The sequence below is a fragment of the Chlamydotis macqueenii genome, chromosome 2 (assembly GCF_036417535.1).
Source record: "Chlamydotis macqueenii isolate bChlMac1 chromosome 2, bChlMac1.mat, whole genome shotgun sequence".
Classification (NCBI taxonomy): domain Eukaryota; kingdom Metazoa; phylum Chordata; class Aves; order Otidiformes; family Otididae; genus Chlamydotis; species Chlamydotis macqueenii.
The window spans coordinates 42,788,526-42,804,904 of NC_141557.1; the positions used below are offsets into that span (position 1 = coordinate 42,788,526).

Sequence of the window (16,379 nt, forward strand, 5' to 3'; positions counted from 1 at the left end):
CATGCTCTTGTTTTTTCTCTTGGAAAATTGCAGGCAGAGAAAAATGTGCTCAGCTGCACCACTTTTGTCAAAGTTTGGCCTTTGGAAAATGAATACAAGTGTGACATTCCAGCCCTGGAAGTAAAAGGATTAAAATAAATATATTAAAGAAAAAGAAGCAATTCTGTGATGTAGTTCCTGAAATACATATTTTGCAATGTAAAAATCCTAAGAAACAGATCCTCTCAAAACTGTGTTGTTTCCAAAGACATCCCAAGTACCTGGATTTTTCTAATTTGTAAATAATGAAATGGGAGCTCTGTGAGCTCAAGAAGTCTCACTCACACATTTGATTCAAATGGCCTCTGTGTGAACTCTATAAAATGCTTCAGCTTTAAATTATCAGTTTGAGTTCATGGTCCCTGGTGGTAGCTGGAGTTCTTGCTTTTTTCTTTAATTCCTTTTCTTTTCTTGGCTATTATTGGAGAGGAACCATCTGATTGAGACATATATATGTGTATATGTCTATATTTTACAATATGTTGCAGTCATTTAATTTTTTTAAGAGTAAATTGTTTTAGTGAAATGTCAGAAAATCTGCACAAACTGAATGCTCAGAGTTCCCTTGAATAATGAAGCTATTGTTAAATGATTGAATACTTCAGAGATTAATATCATGGTATGCTGGCATGCTGGTTCATACCAACTGTAACTTAACAATGAATCCTCCGTAAGTAAGCAAGACTGTGAATGAGAAATTGGATGCAAGACAGCACAGCATGCAGGAACATACAAAATAAATAAATTCTACACACAGGAATGATATGTTGGGGGGGTTTATTTCCCCAGTATCCAAGATAATTGAATTGTTGGATAGAGGAGATTCTTCAAGTTTGAAAATCTGGTTAATTTTTTCTTCCAATACCGATAAACAATGTCTTTATAGCAGAAAAGATAGGGTTTAGAGTTTATTTTTTATTCCTCCCCCTTGCCCTATTATTTGAAAATTAGAGTATGTCTGGCATTATCATTTGTGACAGGCTACAGTAAACCACATCTCGTTCTGTGAAGGGTTTCATATCCCTAAGCTGTCTTCCCAGTAGTGCATCCTATCGTTATACAGAAAATTTAGCGACACTACTGAGTGTCTGCAGACAAAAGTTGCATTTTACTTTTTTTAAGACATCTGAATTTTTGCAAATATGGAATAATTATAGTTGAAGATTTAATGATGGCCCAGAAGAAGGACTGAAGTGTTCTGCATAAAATCATAGTTATTAATTTGTGCATGAATTTTGTTTTCCATACTTAATTTAGCAACTGTAGAATATTTTGCTAATTAATTATTAACACTAGTTATTTGTCATGGCAGAACTGTGAGGGAAAAACATAGCTTTCTATCAAAGCAAAAATATAAATGTCAGAATTTTAATTTAAATGTGACATACAATAATGTAATCATGTTTTATATAGTCTTAAATAGCTTCAATATTCAAATATATAGATATAATATGAATATAATATATAGCACTAATTCAAAATAAACAGAGTTTGGAATAAAAACTGCAGCTAAGAGCCATATGTTTTACTTGCAGCAAACTGGGGAAAAACACTGTAAAATGTCAGGCTTTTATGGGGAGTGCCACTTTAGTAAGTGGCATTTTATTCTGTCTTGGGTATCAAGAGTGTGACAAATCTGTAGCCTTATTATAAGCACTGTGAATAGGATTTGAGCTTGTACCTACTGAAGGCAATGAAAAAACTGCCTTTGATTTCTGCCGGTGTTGGATCAAGCCACTTAATTTCATTTACATCCAGACAAAAAAAAAAATCTTTTTTCTATTTCGGCAAGGAAAGGAAGAAGGCTACAGGAAAAGTTACCTTTGAACTGAAGTGATATACTTCCTACAGGTCTGAAAGTTTAAGTGCTTTCTATTTCCAGAAATTTAGTATCTTTTTAAATTTTGTTTACTTTAACTTCTGCTTTACCTTGCTTAATTTCCCAAGTACTGAAAACAATTTCAGAGCCTGTACACTTTCATATGGGACTTTTTCCAGAGGTGAATGTGCATATAATGTTTAAGTATATGAATGCAGGTTCGTTTGAATAGGAAATATGACTCTCATTCTCCGTAAATATCTTCAGTGTTTTGTAAATATATTTCTAACGTGATGCGAGATGCCTCTTATCATTTTAGTGAAGATGAAGGTGAGATGCCTTCCTGCACTTTAATAGCAGTAGGTTTTAGGGACACTGGAAAGGAAAGGTAGCTTTTTAACAGCAGAGGGATTTTTTTTGGTTGTAGATGTTTCTACACACATTTTAAGAAGTTTATTTACAGTATTCTCTGCCCTAGGTTGCAGAAATTTTACAGGAAGTAAACTTCACTAAAACTAATAAGTTTTCTATATTCTTCAATAAAAGAGCACCGGCAGATCTAACAAAGCTGCTGAAGGGCGGTATTGGAGCCCTGTGATTTGAGATGAATGATGCTTGCAGCTTCTCCTGCAAAGCAGGATTTCTGAGTATGATCTGTAAATGCAGTGCAAAGTAAATAGCATGACCCATAATCTGAAATTAGCCTTTTAGGTTCTTTCCTCCTGACACGGAGCTGTTATTCAAAAGTGTGGATTGATCTTGGGTTTTATTTGTCTAAAGCAATAATAGTGTTCATAGACATGCACTTACAGTTGTTTTATGGGTTTTGTAGCTTTTTTCCTCTCATACTTCTCAAAAATATATTTTCAGTGGACATGGGGTTATGCTGAATAATAGGCCCATGAATGAATCAAATCGCTACGCTCTTAGTAGTAAATACCTGTACCAGAAGATACAATTGAATATGCATACATTCTTCCAGTGGTTCATCAGCATTCTCTTGAAAATCTCCTCCTTATAGGTGCTACGATATTCATTATTGCCTGCTTAAAACTGGGCTCCTAACTGCGTTGTTAGGATCAGAAATACGTGGTCTGAGCGTCAAAAATGCTGAGCAAGACCTGCTGACTGAAGAGCCCTTCTGAAAGTCCAGGGCTATTTCAGATGTATAACTGAAGGTTTTAAGGGGCTTCTCCCTTTTTCTGTGGTATTTTTAAAACACTTGGACAAGCTGTTACTCTGAATTGCTGTACTAACTTGTATTGTATTTAGTGAAGGAATGATTTTTGTAAACTTGACAGCCAGATTGAGGTAGAGAAGACAGAGCAGCTGAATGTTAAACTCTTACAGAACTGTGGTCTTGTTAATTCAGTACATCGCAGGTTCCCTGCAACTACCTCCTCCTGTTTGTTCCTGTCGTAGTTTAACCCCACTCAGGACCAAGCTATGCAGTCTCTCGCTCACCCCACCCTCCAGTGGGACTGGGAGGAGAATTGTTAAAGAAGAGAGGGCAAAACTCATGGGTTGAGGTAAAAAAAAAGTGTGTGAATAACAGAAGAAAACAAAACAGAGATAGAAAACAAACAAGGAAAACCCAATAACAGAAAATACTTAAGCACTTCATTCACAGTACACTAGCTCACAGTGGATCCTGATGCCCAGCTTCCTCCAGAGTAGCAGGAGCTTCCCCTCAGCACCCTCCTCACTTTATATACTGAGCATGATGTCACAGGGTGTGGAACAGCCCTTTGGCCAATTTGGGCAAATTATCCCAGCTGTTGGCTGATTAGTAACCTATCCCAGCTGTGTCCCCCAGCCACAGGTGCCGCCAGCTCCAGTTGTGCTCCTGGCTCAGGTGAAAATTAACTCTATCTATCCTAGCTGGAACCAGGACGGTTCCCTAAGCTGTGTGCTGGTTTGTGTAAATAAAAGGTGCTTTTCATGGCATGACTTTTGTTGTTGTATTTTTGTGTGAATAAAAGAGTTTAGTCTTACCTTTCCCTTTTTAAAAATTAAAAATAACATACAGAAAAACAGTAACAAAGCAGCTCAATCTTTGTTAATGGATAGAATAGTGATATTTTATATTTTTGAGAAAAAAAAGCAAGCATTGAAAATATCATGCAGTAGATGAAATGCCCAGAAATGATCATGCAAATCAGAACTTTCTTTCTGAGTGAATTTTCTTTTCTTATGTTTCTGGATATCTTAGGTTCATGTGGCAGTGTATTACAGGAATAACATCTCTCAGAGAAACCAGCAGTTCCTCCTGTAATCCAGGCTTTCATAATGTGGGCTTTTTTTTTTTTTCCCCTCCTCAAATCCATGGTTTTCCTAATAGAGTCTGCTTTAAACAAAATAAACCCAGTTATGCTATTTATATATTAATTCACAAGAATGAAAGAGCCCCAGAGTTCCTTATCTAAATCCAATTACTGCTGGTCAAATTCACCTCAGTACGAAAGTTCCCGAGATAAAAGCATATATTACCTAAATGCCCAGAAATGCAGACTGTTTTCAGTTGGGTGAATTGTGCTCTGAGCAATGCGTGAGGCCTTGAGTGAACCCTAAAGCTGGGGATATAATTATTAAGCTCTGAACTCAGAAATTACATGGTAACTCCATTGGTTTAACTAAGCAAGAAAGAATTCTGCGCGCCAGTTACTTGGGTTTAAATCCCAAGTTTCACGTTTATTTGAAACATACAAGCAGTAACCGAAATTGGGCAAAAGCTGTGTTTTGTACATGCCTGGGCACCTACTGCCTTGTAGATGAGGATGGCAGCGCGTGTGTAGCGCCAAGTTGGGGGAGTGGTGAGAGATTTGACCTGTCCGGTCAGATGGCCATTTCGTGTTACAGGACTAGTCGTGGCCAACCCGAAAGCTGGCTTGAAGGACAGAATAAGACATACCTATCCCAGATGTTTTTGTTTTCCATAATGACATGGAAAAGCTGACAAGTTTGAGTGGCCTTTGACTAGTCTGGCTGACTTGCCTCCTAACCATGATCCCCCACTTGCCTCCCTGCACCTTCACCTTGCTGCAGGCAGAAGCAGAAATGGCTTGAATCCTTTGCGGGCTGTGAGACAGCAAATTCATGTCAGTTTGGGATCGGCATGGGCAGTGGGTAAGGCTCTTGCATCTTGCAAGTAGTATCACTTGCAGCTGAAGTGCTTCCTTCAGGAGCAATCTCCGTTTTAACAGCAGTTATCAAATAACTTCCCGGGAATGACTGGGTCAAGCTTTGTCTGCGATGTAAGTGCTGATCGACCGGCTGCCTGCAAGCTCTTGAAATGATCTATTGATACTGCAACTCTGATGTACGTTAAGGGCTTATTCTGCATTGTTTGCATCTTTCCCAAGTCTGCTGAGTAGTCAGAAAATGTGGGGTGCAGTGGGACGGGGCTCTTGAGGGGTTTTTTGGCATAGGTCTGTGGCCAGGATTGAGCAGGGAGATTGTTTTTCTGTGCACAGTGCTGTGGGGTCTTCCTTCAGTCCTGTCCTCCGTGTGTCACAGTGTGTTACTGCTGTTTGTAAGTGAAGTGTTTTTAAGTGACCTTTGTCATTTTAATAGTGGATATCAGATGACTTGAACAGTTTCACTCCAAATGGATATATGCAAGAGAAGGTAAAAATGTGTACGTTTGTAAGAAGGTATTTCCGCTGGTATGTTAACGTTCTCTTGGAATGTAAGAACGGCTGGGCTGGGTCAGACAGGAATTTATTTCAGCAGCTGTGGAGGTGCCTGATGTTAAAACAGGGACAGCGCATGATGATACTACTCCAGTAGCCTCTCCCAGTTTCTGGCACTATTTGACTTCCTGGGCCATAAATGTGGTTTTGCTTTTAATTTTGTGAAAGATTTTCCATCTGAGATACTGTCTGATAATCGCTTTTTGTAGAGGTGTTCTCTGTAGGGCATCAGCATGGGCTGTGGGAATGGGTTCCACAAGTAACTCACTGTTCTGGGGATGTACTACCTTCTGCAGTTGTTAAAACTTATTGTTTTATTGGAAGTCCTTATGCATTGTGAGAAACAATGAAGACAACTAGTCACCATCTCACTGCATGGGTCCTTCTTTAATGAGCTGAAGTCCTGATCTGTGTAGTTGCTCCTGATGTGGAAGCTCTTTCAAATACCTGACCACCTGGTTTTAAATGAAAACTGTTACAAGAAAAACATTAAAAGCGTAATTGAATATAAGGGATTAAAAGGATTTTTTAAAAAAGCATGTAAACAATTTTATTTGTGCTTACTATGCATTTTGATAGCACTTTGGGAAGAATGGAAGGAAAAGAAGCACATGTATGTCTGGAAATCTTTTGAATAGCAATTTCAGTTCATATGTTCCGTAGACATCTTCTTGAGGTATCCATCTCACAGATTTATTACATCTATTCCCTTGGATAGATGTGATGCAGCAGGTGATGCAGTAGGTTATGCTTAATGATGTAGTTGTTATGTTGAAGGGTTGGTAATAAGGCATTGAGATGAACTCAGTTCCACAATTACCTTTTTCTGACTGGAATTTATTATTCAAAATCTTTGAAAGAATATCTCCATATACTGTAACTCAGGAGGAAATCAAGCCGTGCTCATGTTTTCTTACAACAAGCAAACCATACCTGTTATTTTTAACATTAATTTCATCAGTAGTTTGTAGAACAAAGATATGCAGGTTGTTGGATTTTATAGTAGTTTCCATTTAAATATAAGAAAACAAGAGGCTAGTTCTTGTGATGCACTTTATCCTTCTTTCTGTGGGCGTTCCCATTGAAGAGTACGTTTTTGGTACTTCTAGAGGACTCAAATCACAGTTAAAGGTCACACAAACAGAAAGCCAAACAACTTTGGAGGGGAGACATAACTTAATACCACTCTCCAGATATGCAAGAAAGAAGTATGACTACATTTGTAGGAAGAAAATACTTTCCTGCTTTCGTGGAGCACACAAACCAACATTCTTCATCAAAACTGATGTTCTGATTACTGTAAAATAATCACTTGAAATATTTAGGAAAACAGTGTCCAAATTAATTCCAATTACTTTCTTGTGGTAGCACTCAAGGTTTATAGCGGTAGATTAAATCGCCAGCATATGGCTAATTGCCTATAACAGCATTTGTTACTGTGGTGCCTCTTACCACTCTGATGTCTGTTCTTGCAAACGTGAAGGTGTGCAAATAACTTCACATGCTGGAGGAAACCTTCTGAGCTGAGCTGAGTTACTCCTGTGAGTAGAATCTCTAGCGTAACTAAGTGTTTGTAGGATCACAGTATGTAGCAAATAACTCTGGGAAATCTGTAATAAGAGCGGTGGAACCACAAATGCCTGTCTCTTCTGGCAAGAAATGTCAACTTTTAGTTCTCATGTGACTTGGATGAAACAACATATCAATTCATTAGGAGTGGCTGGACTGGAATGGAGGCTGGGTGTTAGTTTTTGTTGGCGGAAGTTTAGGTAGGGGTTGTGTTTTATTTGAGGTTGTTGTGGGTTAGCCGCTGATTTTTGTTGGATTCTTTTTCCATATATCTGTCAGAGGCCCTTTACTGTACAAGATAGGCATGTTTTTGCATGTATTTCATGTAGTTGATTTTAAATCTAAATAAATCAAATAAATGAAGATGCACACCATGGGCCAAATTTCCTGCTGGGTAAGTTGGCCCAGTGCACAACCATAAATCACCCTGGCAGAGAATTTGGCTTTACCTTCTTAAGATGCATGCTCCAATGTCTTCAAGGCCAAAGTCAACTTTAGGTATTACCATGAAGAATTATAAAACTAAGTGGAACATAAGTGAGTATAAAGGACCCAATTCTGGAAAAACCTGAGGTTAGTAAACCATGTGATCTCATGGTTGACATTAAATTGATTATGTATGTTTTTGGAGGGGAGCCGGCTATGGCAAAATAGACCAACAACTACCTGCCCATGTACCCATCATGGTGGGGCGCACAATGGATTACACCTGCCTTCAGAGCACAAAATCTTGCCTGTCTACAGAGCCAGCAAAAGAAGTACAGGGTGTGGAGGGGAGGAAAGCTTCTGTGATTTTTTTGGTTTCTGAAAGATAGCTGAATTGAGGCTCAGCTTATATCGTGCAAACTGTTAATGCCTTTAGGTCAGTTTGCCCTCCTTCTGACTGGTTTAAGTCTGGAGTTAAACAAAGTAAAGTGTGTTTTTCCTCCCTAAAATGAAAGTCAAGTGGAAACAAATGTTTTTGCGGGTTCTTAGGGAAAGGAAAAACAGTGAAATGGAAAGTCTCACTTTGCATTAGTCACGAAAACAGAGTAAAGGAAGATGGAGAGACAGTAGCCTTTATCTAAAGCTGAGTGGTTACGTGTCACTCTCAGTGTGGAAACTTCAACTGAGAACTTTGTCGGGCACAAAATTGCCTCAAATCTTCTTTACTGGTACCAAGCAATATATTGAGACAGGCTGTTCCCAGTCTTTCTAGTTGGTGCTACTCCCTCTTCGTGAGACACTGAAGTGTTTGCTGGGTCCTAGACTGAAACCCAAAGGTCCCTTTTCCCCTGTGAGTGGTGAGTGGTGGTACCATTCCCTCTTTGGCTCCCTGTCTGTCTTTTTTGTCTTTCCCCCCTCCCCCCCCAAGTTTACTGGGTATGTTTACAGAATGATAGGACAGAGAATAGTGTGGCCTTGAATATGTAGTACAGTGCTCTAGCTGCCCTTATAGTCCTTTTCTGTATAGGTGGAGACATGGGTTTCCTCCTGAGGCGCAGAAGGGAGTTGCAGCAAGGTCTTCCACATCCTGGTTTCTGGACTTCAAGTAGAAGTTATTAACACCGAATTTATATTGCTGTTAATAAAGATTAACCAAAGAAAAATTGGTCTCCCATGCGTTTCAGTGGTTTATAATTGAGGAACTGTTGGTTATTTTCCATGGGTGTTGCTTTGCCATTAGAAGATACAATTTTGAGAATCTTTTATAGTAATATGTCCTTCATTGATGGTAAAAGTTGCATTCCATAGAAGACTCTTCCAAATGAGAGCTCAGTCTATCAGAGCACCAGTAACACTTTCAAAAAAACAATCTGGGAAAGGACATTTAGAGCAAGTTATCTTCAGTGAAGCAGACACCAAGGCATATCAGTGACTTGAGAAATAAAAATATTATCCTTATTGTCCTGAAATCTTATATTCAGCCATAAATTAAGATCTTCTGTGATCTTTTATCAGCGTTTTGTGGTACTTGATAGTAAGTCTGTATTTTTAGTCTTAACCTCTGCGATAAAGAGAGATACCTGTTTTGTAGTCTATCTGCTTTTAATGCAACAAGTTGTAGCCGCCTGAATTCCCTCTTCATCATGCTAAGTATCAAGTTGTGGTGCAGTGCTGTGCTATCTATGGGAGGCAACGTAAATTCAAATAAGTATTAACATTAGTCTTGGAAAGAGTTAGGAGATGCACCTTCACCTCAAAGCTTCTGTTTACCTAAACCAGATGTTTAGAGTGTACATGCACAGGCACGGATGCACACATGACCACAGTTATGTGTGCATGTATGTAAGTAAATGACCATACCTCCTGCATTTTTGTTAATCCTGGAGGAATCTGGTCCATCTGTATTAAAACAAATCATCTTTGGCAACTAAAAATAAAAAATATTTTTTTAAGAAAACCTAATTAATTTTACCAAAGAAACATCTTTACTAGTCCTGATGTCTTAAAGTTCTTGCTATAACTGGCATTTATGCTGATAGTGCAGCACAGTGACCAGAGATGGCAAATGACCAGTGCTTTTCAGGTGAACTCTGAAGGTGTTTGTTGACCTGCGGTGGTAGAAGGAACCTCTTCAGGAACACCAGGCAAACATTTTTCAGGAGCACTACATCTCTTCCTAGTATGTGTGTTATATGTGTGCAAAAATAACTTTGTATGTTATTAAAATATAATAACATACATATAATGTATTTCTATTTTTTGTTTTCTCCATAGGTATGGGAAAATTGTATCCACAAAGGCAATTCTTGACAAAAACACAAATCAGTGCAAAGGTACGTGCAAAATGTCCACCCTGTGAGTTCATTGTCTGTTTGAATGATTGACTGGTGGCTTGACTGCCAAGGCTTTGGCTCCAACTGTGCAATCAACATAATGTACGGTATATTACAAATATATTTAATAATGCCAAAGCTTTGAGTTGTGTTTCCAGTAACATTGCTCATTAATTTTTTTCATTAACAAACAAAATGAAAATCACAAATCAGAACAAGTATCAAATTGCTTCAGCAGAAAAGTAAATTACCTTCTAACCACATAGTGCTGTCTGATTTGAATGATATCATCAGTGATGCAAATTGATTTCCTATATAAAAATGAGAAACCTTTGGGAAAAGTTTCCCAAGCAAATCCTGGTTTAATTTTTCTATTTTTATAAAGTCTTTGTGTACGCTGTTGGAAGAAGAAAATATTCTCTATGACACAAATAGATCCAGAAGTTGCAAAACCAAGATATAAAAATAATTCCCCTTCCAGTTTTATGTTCTTAATTTTTCTGCTAATGTATGACAACATTTTTAGCAAAATACAGTATGTTTCGTGTCTGTGTGTGTATAGCTATGTTTGCCAAGATAAATATTAACTAGCATGTCTAGTAGTATCTCAGGACTAGAATTGTTATTTATTTACCAGTCTGAAGAGCTATCAGGTCTATAGGGGAGAAGCTGTGCTTTAAAATCACAGGATCATAGAATAGTTTGGGTTGGAAGGGACCTTTAAAGGTCATCTAGTCCAACCCACCTTCAAGAGCAGGGACATCTTCAACCAGGTCAGGTTGCTCAGAGCCCTGTCCAGCCTAGCCTCGAATGTTTCCAGGGATGGGGCATCCACCACCTCTCTGGGCAACCTGTTCCACCACTCTCATTGTAAAAAAAATCTTCCTTATGTCCAGTCTGACTCTACTTCCCTCTATTTTAAAACCGTTACCCGTTGTCCTGTCACAACAGACTCGGCTAAAGAGCTTCTCCCCATCTTTATTAGAAGCCCCCTTTAGGTACTGGAAGACTGCTATAAGCCTCGTCTTCTCCAGGCTGAACAGCCCCAACTCTCTCAGCCTGTCCTCATAGGAAAGGTGCTCCAGCCCTCTGATCATTTTTGTGGCCCTCTTGTGGAACCACTCCAACAGGTCCATGTCCTTCTTGTGTTGTGGGCTCCAGAGCTGGATGCAGTACTCCAGGTGGGGTCTCACAAGAGTGGAACAGAGCGGCAGAATCACCTCCCTCAACCTGCTGTCTGTGCTTCATTTGATGCAGCCCAGGATGCGGTTGGCTTTCTGAGCTGCAAGTGCACATTGCTGGCTTATGTTGAGCTTCTCATCCCCCAGTTCCTCCAAGTCCTTCTCCTTCAGGGCTGCTGTCAATCCATTCTCTGGCCAGCCTATATCTGTGTCTGGGATTGCCCTGACCCATGTGCAGGACCTTGCACTTGGCCTGGTTGAACTTCATGAGATTGGCACAGGCCCACCTCTCCAGCCTGTCAAGGTCCCTCTGGATGGCATCTCTTCCCTCCAGCATGTCGACGGCACCACACAGCGTGGTGTCGTCAGTGAACTTGCTGAGGGTGCACTCTATCCCACTGTCCATGTCACCAACAAAGATGTTAAATGTCACCAGTCCCAATTCTCTCCCCTGAGGAATACCACTTGTGACTGGTCTCCACTTGGAAATCGAGCTGTTGGCTGCAACTCTTTGAGTACGACCATCCAGCTAATTCCTTATTTACTGAGTGGTCCATCTGTCAAATCTACATCTCTCCAGTTTGGAGACAAGGATGTCATGCGGGACGGTGTCAAATGCTTTTACACAAGTCCAGGTAGATGATGTCAGTTGCTCTTCCCTTATCCACCCATGCTGTAACCTTGTCATAGAAGGCCACCAGATTTGTCAGACAGTATTTGCCCTCAGTGAAGCCGTGTTGACTGTCACCAATCACTTCTTTATATTCCATGTGCCTTGAAGATCTCCTCCATGATCTTGCCAGGCACAGAGGTGAGACTGACTGGCCTGTAGTTGCCTGAGGCTTCCTTGTTTCTCTTTTCAAAAATGGAGGTTATGTTTCCCCTTTTCCAGTCAGTGAGGAACCTCACTGGACAGCCGCGACTTCTCAAATAGGATGAACAGTGGCTTGGCAGCCTTATCCACCAGTTCCTTCAGGACGCATGGATGCATCTTATCAGGTCTCATGGACTTGTGCACCTTCAGGGTCCTTAGATGGTCTCAAACCTGATCTTCTGCTACAGCAAGCAGTTCTTCATTCTCCCAGTCCCTGCTTTTGCATTCTGTGACTTGGACGATGTGGCTAGAGCCCTTGCTGGTGAAGACTGAGGCAAAAAAAGTCACTGAGTACCTCAGCCTTCTCCATGTCCTGGGTAACTAGATGTCCCATTTCCTTCCAGAGAGGGCCCACGTTCTCCCTGGTCTTTCTTTTATCCCTGACCTACCTAAATAAGCTTTTCTTGTTGACTCTGTAGTGACTGTAACTTTACACTAGTGGTGTACAGAATCCTTTTGGAGTAATAAGGTCTACTAGAGTGAGTTCTTCTGGTAAGAAGCGCCTTCTGGACTGCATTTCTATATGAATTAGTAAAAAGAAAAAAAACATTGAAGTACAGGAATATATCACAAGTGGCCAGATAGGGTGTGAAGAGAAGCAGCAGAGAAAGACATTTGGGCAAGTTACAAGATGGGGCAAACTTCTTGCAGTATGTAGAAGTGTGTACCTTTACCTATTACCTGCCATAACAGCATTCAATAGCCACTCAAGAGAAAAATAGGCTGGAAGACTGCAGTTCTAGTCTTAGAAAACTCCACCAACCCAAATGGTCACAGGCCATCATCAGAAGTGGTACTGCCATGCGTTTTCTGGACGTGCACTTTCTTTACTTCGAGCACTGTTCCAGCAGACTTCTGATAACATTGCTCTGTCTGTATTCCTTTGAATATTACACCAGGAACAAGACCTGGTTTGGGTTTGGGGGCTATTTTTTGTTTTGATTGTATTACGAAGGAATTCCCTCATGGGAAGATGGGCTGGGCCAACTGCAGAAAGCCCTGGCAGGATGGCTGGGGTGCAGCAGTTTCAAAGCCAGGACGTGATGGATCTGCCTGATACTGGCTGCTGCATGGCTAGGAGATGTGGGTTTTGGAGGCAAGCTGCAGCATGGGGAGTTGTAAGGAGAGGAAAACTTGCAGCATGGTGGGGCTACAAAGAGGCTGAGTGGATTGAATGGGCTATGAGCTGGCTCAACAAGAAGAGTGCTGCAGTGAGTTAGGAAGGGCTTTGAGGTAGCAGCATTTGGGGATGGGGCTCTGGGACAGGAAGGAGTTGGGGCTTAGGCCCCTGGAGGGGCCTGAGCTGCTAATGTGAGGGATGAGAAATAGGAAGTCTGTGATCAGGTGGGTTGGGGTTACCCTGGGGCCACTGTCTTACACTCCCAACTCAGACTTTCCTTGTCCCCCTTCGCACTACCATACAAGACTGAGACAGTCTCTGTTCTCTCATGTGTCAACTCCATCCTTTTTTCTTCTTTTTTTTTTTTCCTGAAATTTGTCCATCTGAATGGCAACACAAATCAAGCAGATGGAGTTGGATTTGAACTGGGCTGTATGTAGAATGATGAGGTGAAGTCCATTGGAGAGAGAAATTTGTCTCCACTGATCTTAGTTGTCTGAGACCACTGTGTTGTCAGCATAGATGCTTCAGCTGGGTTTCTAAAGGCTGGTGGAGAGAATCTGGAGGAAGTGTGCTCCATGATTATCCTTATCTTTTTGTTTTGTTTTTAAATGCATGCTCGACTTGTAACCACTCCACAGATGTGATGCTGTGGGTTCAGAACTTCCTTCTGTTCCCATTTCCATCAGTAAACAAGGAAAGGAATGGACCTGTTTGTGAAACACGAAATGTGAAGTGAAAAGATTGTAAAGAATATGAATGATAGAATTTCAAGAAAGAAAAACATCTGGGTTTGGTGTTCTTTATATTGTAGCTAGCTTTGAGATTATTGTAGTAGGAGCCATATAACAGTGAGTTGGAATTTTGTAAAAGTTTGCTTTCACGCTGTTGTATTACACTGTGGGGCAGAGGTATTTATTTGTATTTTCAGAGATGGATCTTTATGACATAAGTGGTGCCATTAAAAGATCATATATGTAATTGAATTTATTAAGAGTATGCTTTGTGGCATAAAAAGAATAGACATTTTGCTGCTTTAAATGCTGAGTACAATTTCCTTCCTCTTTGGTAAGGCTGCCAAAAAAAAAAAAAAAGAAAAAGGAAAAAGAAATCAGAAGTGGAAGGGACCTGAAGAGGTCAGCTGGTCCAGGCCTGTGCCGTGGGGCAGGCTCAGCTCTAACCCGCTGCTGAGGGGTGTTTCTCTAAGCTGTGCTCAAAGGCCTCCAGCAGTGGAGATTCCTCCAGCTCCTCCAATCTGTGATAGTGCTCTCTCTCCTCACTGTAATGAAGTGTTTCCTAATGTCTAACTCAAATCTCCCTTGATGCAATTTAAGCCTATTGCTTCTTTTCTTATCCCCAATGGACGTGCAGAACTGTTTATTTCTTTTCTCTTTGCAGCAAACATATATATTTGAAGACTGCTATGCATCTCTCGTATCTTTTCCTGCAACTAAGCACTAGTTCTTTCACTTTTTTGTTAAAGGCAATTTGTTTTCATTTTCTTATTATACTGCACTTTGCTGGTGTCTCTCTAATTAGCTCACTTCTTACTCGAAGACCTGAGAGCCGGGCACAGAATGTCAGATGGCCTAAATGTTGCCGTTTCCAATGTGTGTGGAGAAGTTATTTCATTTGTCTTGTCTGTGATCACATGACTCTCCTCTTTATTGATATATCCATGTAAATAGCTATGTATATTTAAAGTATAGATATATTTCTGAGGCACAGGGTGTTGCATGAGAACAGCAGCGCTGATTTATGCTAAGAGATTTGCTGCAGCCCCTGGTTCTGTTATTCTTTTCTCCAGCGCTGCTGCCAGCCAGGCATTCCTTATTGTGTGCTGTGCTCTGTGCTGTTGATTATTCCCTCCTAAGGCTAGTACTTTTCATTTGTCTGTATTGAATTTTATCCTGTTTTTCCCAGCTACTCCTTAATTTGCTAAGATTATTCTCAGATCTTAAGTCTCCGGAGTGCTTGCAGCACTTAGCTCTTCAGTATCCTCTTCAGAGTTAATAAATGATTTCTCTAATCCGCTGGACAAGATAATTTGGAAAAGACTGAATAATAACAGACCTGGGGATGACTTTTGAGGAAACCTTTGCAGTACACCGGGTAGTGCAACACTGCGCCATTGAGAACATCTTTTTTTAAATCCGCTAATCAGTTTGGCACCTACATCACAGCGCTTTTAGCTAGATCATATTTCTTCTATCTGCTCAAGTTACGAGAGGCAACGGAGGTTTAACTAAAATACATAGTACTTACTTATCCATAAGACTAGTTTCCTACTTCTAGATGGAAGTATGACGTTATATTATTTATTCTTGCTAAATTTATGCTGCATGATACTAATTACATGTTACCTTTGGGGGTCTGTGAATGAGTTAATATGACTACTTGCTCTAAGATTTTTTTCCAGAAGTTGAAAGTAGGTTACAGTGTCTCTAAATCGCTGGGACCTGCATTCATTCCTTTCAAAAACCAAACAAAATGGAGAAAAAACCAGGCATTTCATTTGTCCCTTTCTAGTCTTTAGAATCTCATTCACCTTCTCTAAAGCGTGAGATATCCTATTAAATGGACACATCATCCTGTGATGTCTCTGCAGTGCAGTAAGGTGGATTAAATTCAAGGAGATGGTAGAAGAAGTTATCACATGATTGGAGATTTCAGAATCTATTTCAGTGTCATTTCTGTGTTGACCAAAGTATAGAGTAGAGCTGAAAGTGGAAAACAGTTAAGATAGCAAATAAATTATTTCAAATACCCCACGTGTCAATGTGCAGATCTGTTAAAATGGGCTACTGCTTAGCAAGAAGTGTTAAGTTTCCTCTCAGAAAAACAAGGAAAACACTGCAATGAACTTTAAGTTATGCTACAGTATTTCTCAGATTTTTAAAAAGATAGCCGCTACATTCCTGTCGTGCTAAGGAACAGTGTTATCTGAGGATTTCTCCCTGGTATGAATTAAGCAGTCGGGTCTCAAGTAATCATATATGCTGCAAGGGAGTTCACTAGGGAAACCTTTTGACGTAACCTCTCATTTTCAGATTGCTCTTTGTTGGTGGCATAACTGCTAAGTGAGGCAGAGGAGAAGCAACAGTCACCCTGGAATAGAACAGAACAATATATAAAACAAAATAAGCACAGTCATGACAAAATGACCAGAAATCACTGAACAAAGCAGGGAACAATCACATATGGAGAATAATGAAAAACAGACACATGATTCATTCAGATGTTCAAACACAAAAACCCTGATGAACAAGTTGGAGAGTTCTGGCTGCATTTGTGTTTTCCCTCTCCCTCCCCTCTTTCGGTCTCCC

General features: G+C 40.2%; 1 protein-coding gene across 3 annotated transcripts in view; it reads left to right on the plus strand.

Moving 5' to 3' along the window:
* Nucleotides 1-16,379, plus strand: part of RBMS3 (RNA binding motif single stranded interacting protein 3) — a 723,800-nt gene that overhangs the window by 381,355 nt on the left and 326,066 nt on the right. For all 3 annotated transcript variants that reach the window (XM_086742736.1, XM_086742737.1, XM_086742738.1), the window contains one exon: nt 9,820-9,878. In XM_086742736.1, the coding sequence (XP_086598862.1) occupies nt 9,820-9,878 (59 nt within the window). The remainder of the gene's footprint in view (nt 1-9,819; nt 9,879-16,379) is intronic.